The sequence below is a fragment of the Octopus bimaculoides genome, chromosome 2 (genome assembly GCF_001194135.2).
Source record: "Octopus bimaculoides isolate UCB-OBI-ISO-001 chromosome 2, ASM119413v2, whole genome shotgun sequence".
Classification (NCBI taxonomy): domain Eukaryota; kingdom Metazoa; phylum Mollusca; class Cephalopoda; order Octopoda; family Octopodidae; genus Octopus; species Octopus bimaculoides.
Genome location: NC_068982.1, coordinates 36,290,083 through 36,303,142, shown reverse-complemented (window position 1 = coordinate 36,303,142; position 13,060 = coordinate 36,290,083). Strand labels below are relative to the sequence as shown.

The window sequence follows — 13,060 nt, the reverse complement described above, 5'->3', positions numbered from 1 at the left end:
GATTTCATTACACAATATTTTAATAAGGAAAAGCAATAGAAAACTCCAGCTAAGTCACAATTATTTACAAGTATTCAATGTTTACGGTCATCGAGGTTAGTGGGTAGCAGTGTAACATAAACACGATCTTTTACATATTTCCACAAGAAAAAAATGAATAACAACAGCAATCAACTTGGGGTGGTGATATGCTGATACACGTCTAGGAGGAATGCTCTTATCGCATTGATGTTGCCCTTGCTGCAGGTGGTGGCCACATTGAACACTTGTAAGATAGGAAATAAAGCTGATTGTGAGTTAATACTTGTGACTTAGCTGGAGTTTTCCATTGCTTTTCCTTATTAAAATATTGCATAATAAAATCAGTTCATTCTTTTTGAACAACTCTGTATACATATATATATATATGTGTGTGTGTGTGTGTGTGTTTGTCTCCCACCCCTGCTTGACAACTGGTATTGGTATGTTTGTCTCTGTAACTTAGCAGTTTGGCAAAGAAACCAATAGAATAAGTACCAGGCTTAAAGAAAAAAAATAAGTACTGGCATCAATTCATTCATCTAAAAATTCTTCAAGGTGGTGCCCCAGGATGGCCACACACTAATGACTGAAACAAGTAAAAGATAAAAGATAATACATCAGTCAAGTAACAACTAAAATATCTTGTGATATTTAGTTACATCCCTTTGTTCCGAATTCAAATTCTACAGTGCTTGGCTTTACGTTTCATCTCCCCAATGTTGATGCACAAATATATACTGGGGATTGAGTTAATTGACTGTAACCTGCCTCAAAATTTCTGATTGTGTGCCAATGTTAGAAATCATTATTGATATGCATTATGATATTATTATATAAATATTTTGTTGTGTCTGGGGAGAGTCATACTGCCTTAATATCTAACACACTTACCAGTTCAATATCCACTTGTTATTTATATTTTTTCCTTTCCAAAATTTTCATTGTTTTTGCCACCTTGTCAATGGACATTGACTATTAAGGCAGTATGACTCCCCAGACACAAAAAAAAATTTGTTTCAACACACGAATTCACATAAAGAATCTCGCAAACCAGATACAAAAATGAATTATATAAATATTGTTATTCTTCATAACACTAACATGTAGAATAGATGAAAATAGAAATACCCTGTGGAATTGTAATTGGTTTATAAATGCTTGCTTTCTGACATAAAATTATAAATGCTTGCTTTCTAACATAAACACCTTACTTTTTGCATATGTACTGCTGTTAGGTTTGATGTGAAATGTCTTTGATTTGCACAAATTGAATTTAAAGGTATCAGATTATTGATTTTTTTTTTTTTTTTTTTTTTTTTTTTTTTTTTACTTTGTTAAAGCAAATAAGGAAGTGTTATGTGGAAATTAATATTTTATGTATTTTAATTTTTTGATTTTTTTTTTAATTTTACCTTTGATTCGAAAATAAATCAATATTAAAGTGTGTTAGGGACATGGTGATGATCAAATCAGCAAAGTCCTTCAGTTCATCATTTATCGATATCTGTGTTATGCTTCATTCTTTCAAGATTTTATCACTTCAATTAGGTTACTAGAACAGAAACAAAGTAATAGATTTAAGTGATTTGATTATATATCTGCATATCTCTTCTAGCTTGTTCTGCTTGTTTCAATTTAGATAAGTATTACTGACGTCTATTAGTGCCCATATATAACTTCAAAACAGAGGCTGGATTTGTATATGAGGGATGACATTTTGAAACTTGAGATTTTTGGACTAAATAAATGGAAAATTGCTATTTGAAAAATGTTCTTGTCAACAAAATACTCTTATAAAGCATATTGTTACAATTCCATTTAAAAGATGTTATGTTACTTTAACCCTTTAGCATTTAAACTGGCCATGTCCGGCCAAAATATTCTACCTGTTTTAGGTTCAAACCAGCCAGGTATGGCATCTCACACCAAACCAACAATATTCTAAAAATAAATGTATTTTATGTGCGGGTGGCACATAAAATACACCATTTTGAGCGTGGCCGTTGCCAGTACCGCTTGACTGGCCTTCGTGCCGGTGGCACGTAAAAAGCACCCACTACACTCTCTGAGTGGTTGGCGTTAGGAAGGGCATCCAGCTGTAGAAACTCTGCCAAATCAGATTGGTGCCTGGTGTAGCCATCTAGTTTCACCAGTCCTCAGTCAAATCGTCCAACCCATGCTAGCATGGAAAGTGGACGTTAAACGACGACGATGATGATGATGATGATGAAATAGTTACCTCGTCAAAATCTCAAAGTTACAAGATAGTGCATGATTAATTCAAAACAATGTGTATAAATAAGCAATACATTTGAAAGGGTAATCCGAATGCTAAAGAGTTAAAATTTTATCTTTTTGTCACTCTGAACTCCTTCCTACTTCTTGTTTTCGTTTTTTAAGATTTCCTAAAATAAACCACATATTTCAATAAAGGCTACAATAAATTTACCTATTTTACAAAAGTTACAAAATGATTGTCATATTTTCATCTGTCTAATTATAGTTTAAATAGCAATAACTCTGTCAGATTTTAATTTATTTATTTTATTTTATTCTAGGTATGATGGAAATATGGCCAGATTACTGCACTAGTTTAGCCAAAAAAGAACTCTTATATACTGGTGTATTTGGTGTAGCTGCCTGGCTTTGTGGCACAATCTTTATTGATCGTTTAAATCATGAAAAAGCACTAAAAACGCTGGTGGATACAGCAGAAATTATTACAAAAAAACAGGTACATTATTTTATTTCTAAGACTAAATTTTTTTTTTTTTCTATTTGCTGTCAATCTTGGTATTGTTGAATATTGCATTGACTTTTATATTTGTTCATCTGTTTTTTCTCAGATTCGCTTATTCACATTCCCAGAAGGTACTCGAAATCGTGATGGACGCATGTTACCCTTCAAAAAGGGTGTTTTTCATTTGGCAGTTCAGTCCCAGGTATGCTGATGTAATTTGCCTTTTTGATAATTTAAACCAGCCATATCTGGCTCAAATATTCCACCTGTTTTTATGTTCAAACTGTCACATTCTGGCCTCTTACAAATATCACTCTAAAAATATACAATCACATCATTGAAATCTCAGAGCTACAATATGATTAATTCAAAACTATGTGAATTAATAACTTTTAAATTTGACCGAGTAATCTGAATGCTAAAGGGTGAATGTCTCATCTTCCGTTATCTAGTAGTGATTGAATCAGCTTTATAATCAAACTATGATAACTAAAATGAATATAATCTGCATAGATAGAACTCACTCTCACACATGCATCAATACCTCAGTAGTTAATTTTTTCTCCAAGTTTTCTCTTTCCCTGTAGTTGTATATGTGTGTATAACCACCATCTTTTCTCATTTTCCAGCTGGGATAGTCATGTCTCTCCTCTACAGCAAGACACCTGTTCCTATCCTCTATCATACTTGCCTCTCAACACCTGGCATAAGACACCTCTCTCAATACTACTCCCTCTCAATCATGGGGTCTTGTCTGTGAGCTGCTTCATGACCTCACTAGTGCCAGTGGCAGGAAAGAGCACCCAGTACAATTTGTACATTGGTTGGCATTAGGAAGGGCATCCAGCTATAACACCCATGCCAAAACAGGTATTAGAAATTGACAGTCCTCTGACCTGTCAAATCTGTAAAACTGTCCAACCCATGCCAGCATGGAACACAGATGTTAAATATAGATCACACGCACACACACACACACACACACACACACATATATATATTTGTCTTTGCCTTCGAAATGCGGAGTAGATGAAACAGGGACAACTGACGAAGGGGTATACTCTTTATGTTGCATGTCTCGTTTCTCTGTTTTTTTCGTTGTTCGAAAAATGTTTATTTTCTATGTTTTCGTTTCTCATTGTGTTTAACGTTTTTTTGATGTTCTGTACCCATATATGCATGCATGTATACATATAGATGTAGGTATGTACATATATGTATGGATATATGCTTACATTTATATATTATTTATATATATATATAGGCAAAACTAGGGCTAGTCTGGTGATCCTAGCAACGGTCATTGGGCAGTTACCTCCCCTGTCAGTATATGTCTATATGTTGCATTCTTCTTAGGAGTATTTTAACTCTTATCTCTAGCAAAGTAGGTGCTTCAGCACCCTTTGTCACACTTAGTGACGATTAAATTTTTCCTTTATGGTATTACATTGCACCTAGCTGTTTATATTAATTTATATATATATATCAATTATTTTTCCCTCCATTTATTATATGCTATCATGAATTAGATGAATGTATTACTGATGCACAATTGCTATTGCAAAAACATTGGTCCACCATAGTCAAGAAAAAAAACCCAGAATTTTAAAGTGCTTTGTATATTAAAATTATGAAAAGACATGGAAAATAAAAAAACAGCATGAAGCCTCATTGGATTTTTAAAATGGAGTTAAAATTGACTTCTTGGTAACAAGTTTAAATTCCAATCAGAATCATATGATGAGAAAATTGCAAACTGAGTATATTGAACTTGAATGATAATATAGTTTTTACTGAAATAGAAAGTAAATCGGTTATTACAAAAGTAATAACCGATTTACTTTCTATTTCAGTAAACTGTAATAATATCATTTAGTTGAACTACATTAGCTTAGCAATTTTCACCAGTGAATTTTAACCCTTTTGTATTCAGATAACTATTAAACGGAATGCTTATATGCTTATATATTTCAATGATGTGAGTTTTCTTTTAGTTTTTTTATTATTATTAGAAGGCCATTATAAAATAGATGCAAGAGGTTAGATCTGTCTTGCCTTGAACATAAAACTGATAGAGTATTTGTGCCGGATATGGCCAGTTTAAATGCTAAATACTGATATTTAGAGTCATGAACTAATGCATACTGTAAAGTATTAAAAAAAAATCTATTTGATGAGTCTTTATTTTTGTTAATATTTTTAAATTTTTATTATCACTTAAAAACATTTTTAATTATCTCTCTTTAAAAGCTTTAGATAAATTAAGTAGCTGTAATGAATTACTTCACTGTAAATGTATCCATTTCATTAAGAGTTTTATTCTTTTCACTCACTCACACACACACACACACACATAATTTTACTCAAATTGTCATTTTTTTAAAATCTGTTACATTGGAATACCACATAAGCACGGAACTGATTCTTAATAAATTCATTAGCCTTTATGCCTGAAATACAAATTTCTCCATTAATAAATTGAGCTATTGATAATAATTCAATTAAAAATTAATGTATAATCCATTGTAGCTAATATTCATTGTGTGATTTTTATATATTAACAAAGCTTCATTGTTTTTCCTCATAGAATTATTCAAATCTATTTAAAAACAAAATCTTTTAATCCAAAATGTATGGTTAATTTGATACTGAGTAGAAGAGTGCTGGTGGATAATAATAGTAATGAGAGTGATTAGCAAAGAGAGACGGGGGGAGGGGGAGTAAACCAATGAAGATTTGAAACATTAATTAATTAAAATGTAGAAGTTATTAATCTGGACAGTTGAGATACTGGTGGACAATGCTGACTTTTAAGGCTTCATCATTATGCAGAATTTTCCCAATAGTAGTAGTAGTAGTAGTATGGGGGAATGAGCTGTAACAGTGCAATACCATTTCCACCATGTGTTGGCGACTCCCTACTACTCCTGGCTGATGACACCTTTGCACCACTCAGGCAACAACCCTACAGCCCATGGATGTGTTTAGGTAGTCATTGCTGGTGCGGGTTTTACTAGGAAGAACAAATCCTACTTCAACCTCATTTAATCACTCCATCACTACTGTCTTTATCTCCTTCCTAACTACTCCCACTCGCCCTTATATAATGTGTGGTAGTCACGTATCCCCTCTATAGTGAGACACCTATACTTGTCCTTCTATCATACTTTAGCCATTCAACACATGGCATAAATTCACCTCTCCCTCTCAGATATCCCTCACCTCTGTTCTCTTTTGTCTTGCAAATTACTTGGCAACTGCCCTTCTACCAATGGCATGAATAAAAAGTATCTAAAAAAGGTGTGGCTGTGTGGTAAGAAGTTTGCTTCCTAAACACATGATTCCAGGTACAGTCCCACTGCATGGCACCTTGGGCAAATGTCTTCTACTATAGTCTTGGGCTGACTAAAGCCTTGTGAGTGGATTTGGTAAATGGAAACTGAAAGAAGCCTGTCATGTGTGTGTGTGTGTGTGTGTGTGTGTGCACGCATATGTATATACCTATGTGTGTGTCTGTATTTGTCCCCCGCCCCATCACTGCTTGACAACTGGTGTTGGTGTGTTTACGTCTCCGTAACTTAACAGTTTGGCAAAGAGACCAATAGAATAAGTACTAAGCTTTAAAAATAAGTCTTGGGGCTGACTTGTTTAACTAAGATCCTTCAAGGCAGTGCTCCAGCATGGCCACAGTCAAATGATTGAAACAAATAAAAGAATAAAATGAAAAGTATATAATACACACTGTGAAGTGGTTGGCATCAGGAAGGGCATCTAGCTGCAGAAGCCATACCAAAGCTGACACAAGGTATCGGTACCTGTTGCAGTACTTATTGGGTTTTGGGGCATATGGTAACAAGATTTAAAAGATCCAAGAAAGAATTTAGTTTTTAAGACAGACCCTTTTGTTCCATAATTAATTGTTAAAAAGTTGAATTTGTTGAAAGAGTTAACTTATGGATGACTTTTATTTTCAGGTCCCAATTGTACCAGTGATCTTTTCGTCATTTCAACCATTTTATAGCAAAAACGAAAAAAAGTTGGAGCCTGGTAATTATATTTTGAGTTCTTTCAAAGTTGAAATGATTTTTAGCTTAGTGTTGCTTCATAATTTTTGAGCATTCTTTCATAGGCTTGTCATAAAAAACCTTGTTTCATTTGTGTAAGCTACTTAAATTTTATAATTGCTGAGCATTTTACTGGTTAACAAAGATTTGCTGCTAGTAGTAATACAAATAAATGCCATAAGTACGTATGAATCTGAAATTTAGTTTGTATTGCCAGATTTAGCCATTTCACTTCACTTATCTCATTTATACTCCTGAAAATGTCTGATGTTTTCATACAAACTGTAGGCTTTAAGCTCATTTGGAGAAAGCAACAAGAAAATCTTCTAGTATGGTTACATAACTGATGTTATGTCAAATCTGGCTACAATGGAACTTAATCTTCTTCTGAAAGACAATGATAAGAAAGTAATAAAATATACTATCAAGTATTAGAGTTTACTTCAACTATGATAACAAATAGATGATGCAATAGTTTATATATATATATATATATATATTATATAATGAGCTTACTGTATACAATGAACTACAACTCATCAAAAAAGAAGTGAGCAAAACTGCATGAACAGTACATAGAATATGCACAGGAAGTGAACAGTAAATAAGTCATTAAAAAAAAATGGAGTGAGGGGCATCAAGTGTACTGTAGGCAAATTTTAGGAAGCATGAAGGTTTTGAAGAATATTTGTATTAATTTCTTAATTAGTGAGAATTATGAGAGAAAATAAAAAGCTTCAATAGATGTTTGAAGTTTAACTGGAATGGGGTTATTTTTTTAATAATCAGAATATATTCTAGCTTTTGCTTTCTTCATAAAAGAAAATTAGATGCACTCTAACCTTTAACAGCATAAATATTTTAGCTAATGTGGGATCTATTCTATTTTTTCTTTTATTTATACTTGTTTCTTATTATCCCTCTCTCTCTCTAACTTTAATCTAGTAACATGGCAGAGAATACTGGTTGTCTAATATAGTTTGAAATATTTCATGCTTTTTAAACACACTGTTTTAAATATGCCCCTCATTTTGAAAATATATGAGCAAATTCAATGTGTTATTTTCATTCTTCTCTCTTTTTTTTTTCCTTTTGTTAACTATAGGTAAATTTATCATTACTATCCTACCTCCAACCCCAACAACTGGTCTGAAATCAACAGATGTCAATGATTTATGTGAAAAACTCCAAATTCAGATGGAGAATGTCTATTACAAAACTTCCCATGAAGTTTCACCTATTGTTTTCGGCAGTTCAAATACTTCAAAGGAGAAACGACCCTTATCAGTGTCACCAAGTTCACTGACTGATTCTGGAGGATTAGGTGTCTTAGAAAGAATTGAAGAAGAGTCTGTTGAGACTAATGTAGAAACAATCAGTCCAGATGTTAGCACAAAGGAAGAACAGAAACTACATGCTGACAGAATTAGAGAAACAACAGTTGCTGAGGCACATGTTACCATGGGGAAAATAAATAAAAGCAAACAAACTGAAAATACAGAAGAATTAGCTCAGAAAATTGTGGCAAAGACAGTTAAAGAAGCACAGGAACTTGTAAAAGCAAATTCTTTCAAAGAAGCAGAAAAATGAGTAGGTATTATTGTTATTTAACAGGTTAGAACACACATAACACCCTTTTATTAGATACAGAACAAAATTAAAATAACTAACAATGTAGTTTATATGCAGCATTTTATCCATCTTTACATTCTGAGTTCAAATTTTGTCAAGCTTGACTTTATCTTTCATCCCATTCGGGGTTGATAAAATAAGTGCCAATGAAGCACTGAAGTCAATATAATCAACTTACCCCCTCCCCTAAAATTGGTAGCCTTACGCCAAAATTTTAAACCAATGTAGTTTATATGCAGAACAACTGTAAAGATTAAGGATCATGACTTTACATCTTTAGCATTCAGATTACTCTGTCAAATGTAATGCTTAATTGTTCACATTGTTTTGAATTAATCATGCATTATCTCATAACTCCAAGATTTTTAAAATGTGATTATTTATTTTTAGAATAACATTTTAAGGTAGGTGTGAAAGGCTGGCTCTTGTCAGCTTTAATATAAAAGTAGTAGAATATTTGGGCCAGACATGGTCAGTTTAAATGCTAGAGGATTAAACTTTATATTCAAATTACATATTTCTGTTTGGCTTAGTTTTCTTCATTGAAAACTATTTCCACTCTTACTGTTTATGAGAAGTGTAATTCTTGGCAACCACATTCACAGACAAAAAATACATTAACAACACTCCAGAAAATTATGTCAACACTTTCACATTTACTCTTTCTTAAAGCATTTAGATAGATATATAAGTACAAAACATGCCACATCATTAGAAAAGAATTATTGACATCACCTCAAAGCATAAAAGCTATGGCTTGGTTGCCAGTCCATTATCATAAATGCCAAGGTAATGAAATAATCAATCATTAACTAAGTCCACCTGGCCTACTTTTATTGCAATGATTACCTTGAATTTTTTAGGTTTGGTTAGACAGCAAGTACAGCTACCGGGTAGTTGTACTTACCATCTAGCCAAAACTATTATGCTGCACTTTATTTTATAACAGTGTCCAGCTTGCATGACAGCATGCATACAAACACTATGACAGTGTACAGAATCCCAGACAAAACTATAACTTGATATGAGTTGCACCTAACTTATCATTAAACTATATCCATATCATGGATATGTTCAGGTCAGGATGAGTGAAGCTATTCAACAATGAAAACATCATTACTAACATTATCATTATAATCATCATTGATATCAATATTCTTTTATCATGATTACTCTATTTGGCACAGTTTACCTCAATGAAAAAGATAATTTGGCTCAGAGAATATCATGTTGCTTCTTTAGTCTGATGTCATTGGTTTTAAAAACCAATCTTAAATAACTTTGTATAGTATCTTCATTGTTAAATCTTTGTTTCTCAGTCACGTTCTGAATAGTTTCCCCTAGACTATTTGCTTTTTAGAAAATAATTCTGAGATACCATCAGCATCAAAAAAACAATAGGTAAATTAGTGTTATCATTTAATAATTACCATTATTTTACATATACTTTACAGCTAACATGGGTTGGATGGATTACTATAGTCAGTTAGTACATATTTGAAGGGTACAGAGCTTTTCTACCAGCTTGTGGCTGGGACATTGCTCTAACTACAGTTTAGATCTGTCATCTTCAATAGGTAAACCTTTAATGCATCATGTATTTAATGTTAGTAATAAATATACAATGAGAAAAACAAAAACATTAGTCTCTGACTAATATATTTTTTTCTTTCTTCAAGTTCTACTTATTATAGGAGACAACTGAAAACATTTTGGTCTTATTCTGACCTCAACAAAGTGTAGATTTTCTGTTTAATTGCTCAAGTAGCAATGAATGAATGTTTAAATAAATGTTCAAGGTTGTACATTTATTGGCATAGCAAAATAGAATTATTTAGAAAATGATTCAAGAAGCCATCTACACACTTAGCTATTTGCTTTTTAGTTTACTTCTATGGTTTAGAGATGAGGTGATTATTGAAACTTTTAAAATAGAAGCAAACTACCAGTGGATTTGATATAGTTCTACATATTATTGACTAAATTTTTCTAATGTATACAAGTTGACTTTATAATTAAACTTTAGAAAATAATTATAGGAATTTTATCATTTCAAACATGACTCTAAAAAGTTCTCTGTATTAAGTTAAATTCATATTAGCCTTTTCATTACAATATTTCTAACAAGAATACACTACTTTTATTAATTTTTGGTATAATATCAAATTTTGCATCTTAAGTTTTTTCTTTTTCTTACTGTCTTTTGAAGACTACTAAACAAAAATGGTTCATACAGAAGACTATAATACATCTTTTAGCTATAGAAATCTTGTGTTATTCTTCATATGGATAATAGAATTTAGACCATGACTCTATCTGAGATATACCTTGGTACATGCAGCTTGATGACATGGGTCCCAGGTCAGTCTCAGTTGGGTTGGTATTGAAAGAGTTAAACAAACACCAACAGCCAAATCAATACCACTCGAAATTCATGATATAAACAGTCAGTCAACCAGTGATAACATGTGTTTCTGACACACTATATCTGAATATAATCCAACCAAGCAACTGGGACTCTGACCATTCACTTATCAGACCTGCACATTTTTGTAGGCCCTTTAAATTGCTTTAGAGTAAGGCTTGAAACATATTCTCAATAAAAAATTAATTAATATGCCCTTTAGGGCCAGAAATAATTTTCATCTAGTTGCTGAGTATTTTGTAAATATATAAAATTACAAAACTTATGTTTACTTAGAATGTAAAGTAATAAAATATAAGAAATTATTTTTCTCTTCCTCTCTCTCTCTCTTACTGTCTCACACACACACTTTCCAGACCTCTTTACTTGTTTCTCATATATATGTATATATTTTTTTTTTTTTTCAGAAATATGACCATTAATTAATAATGGACTTGAAAAATGATCTCAGTTCAAGGTAACATTTCAGTCTCAAAATGGGTGTCCTTGAAACTTGAACTTCTATATCCAATTGCCTATTGACTGCTATGTCTAAGAGCAGTGGCAAAGATGCAAGCTGCAGCAGTTGTAGCTATGCAGCAACATCCCTCACTTTCCACTCCCTACATTTCCTGCCTCCCTATTCTGTTCTTCCATTTTGGGGAGAATCTAACTGTGATTACACAAGTCTCACTTTCCCATTCCTACCTGCACTGTTCACTGAACATTTCAAGTTGATATTCTTTCTAAAGACTAAAATCATGTTGACAATGGTTTGTTTTAAACCAAAACTCCCAGAAAATAATTTATTCTGGAAATATTTACATATCTGAACACTAACATTGGCTGTATTTTCTTTCTTATAAATTAAATTTGAAAAATTAAACTGTGTTTAAATGTTTTTCATTTCTTTCTTATTATTGATTAAAAGAAAATTAAAATTTTATTGACTTGTTAACTGTGTATCTTATTTACATATATATATATATTTTAATTTACATTTAACCCTTTAGCATTCAGATTACTTTATAAACTATAATGCTTATTTATTCATATTATTTTGAATTACTTGAGCATTGTTTTGTAACATTAAGATTTCAATGCTATGGTTGTACATTTTTTGAATGACATTGTAGCCAGTTTGACCATAAAACAAATAGAATATTGGGCTGGATACAGCCAGTTTAAATTCTATTACTGGCAGGTTTAGTGATTGCATAGAGGTTGGCTATTCGAAGCAAAGTTTTTCAAGTGGTTAAAATAAGCTACAAAATTGCTGAAATAGAATAATTCAGATGCCATCCATATGAAACTAATGGTTAAGTAAATGTTCATATATTAAATGCAGGAAAAAATGAAAAGTTAATTAGGAATAATTATGCAATGAGGAAAAAAGCATTAATTAGATATTCCAGATTGTAAATTGGTCGGTATAGAAAAATAACTACCTATTAAGAAAATATGATTCAAAGACGCCATCCACATGAAAAACAAGATCTTAAAGACGAAATGAAATAAACAAGACTCAAGTTGTATTGTTTACAAGGGAGATAACTCAAAGTAGGAGTAGATTAATACACTTAGTAGTTGATATACCTTCTTACGATAATGGGCGTTATGTCCGGATGTCTGTCTGTTCCCTCTTCACGACCAGACGACTGAACCAATGGTCACGATGTTTTTCTGGATTAGATTATGAAGCGGGTAATCAGGAAAGTTTGTAATGAAAACAATGTGAGCGACAGAGAGAGCAATGGTGCTGGTGTGTCTGTGAGAGAAAGAGAGAGGTTATGCATGTATTTATATATATGTATGTATATATACATAGATGTATGTGTATATATATATATATATATATATATATTGATATATAAACGTAGATGTATGTGTGTATATATATATATATATATATATATATACTAGCAGAAATACCCGGCGTTGCCCGGGTTAAAGAGAATAATGAAATCTAAAAACGCTGTCTAGACTACGCATCATCATTATATATAGAGATGTATATATATGTATATCAATATAAATATATGAAAGTCAATGAAGTTTCGTAAAAGAAGGTGATCATGTACATACTTTCTTGCTGTTGTGATTATAACACCTCGTTTTAAACTATGTTCCTTGTTTTCCCTTGTGGAGCATATACAAATAGGTTTTTTTTTGCTGCCCACTCTTGAGCAGCCAACATAC

At 32.1% G+C, this 13,060-nt stretch overlaps 1 protein-coding gene across 1 annotated transcript in view; it reads left to right on the top strand.

Moving 5' to 3' along the window:
- The window catches only part of LOC106878776 (1-acyl-sn-glycerol-3-phosphate acyltransferase alpha), a 70,834-nt gene extending 59,087 nt beyond the window's left edge, over positions 1-11,747 (top strand). The window contains exons 3-7 of the mRNA XM_014928105.2: positions 2,580-2,755; positions 2,868-2,963; positions 6,736-6,808; positions 7,931-8,415; positions 11,290-11,747. Coding sequence (XP_014783591.1) covers positions 2,580-2,755; positions 2,868-2,963; positions 6,736-6,808; positions 7,931-8,415 — 830 coding nt within the window. The 3' untranslated portion in view covers positions 11,290-11,747. The remainder of the gene's footprint in view (positions 1-2,579; positions 2,756-2,867; positions 2,964-6,735; positions 6,809-7,930; positions 8,416-11,289) is intronic.
- Positions 11,748-13,060: the final 1,313 nt, after the last annotated feature.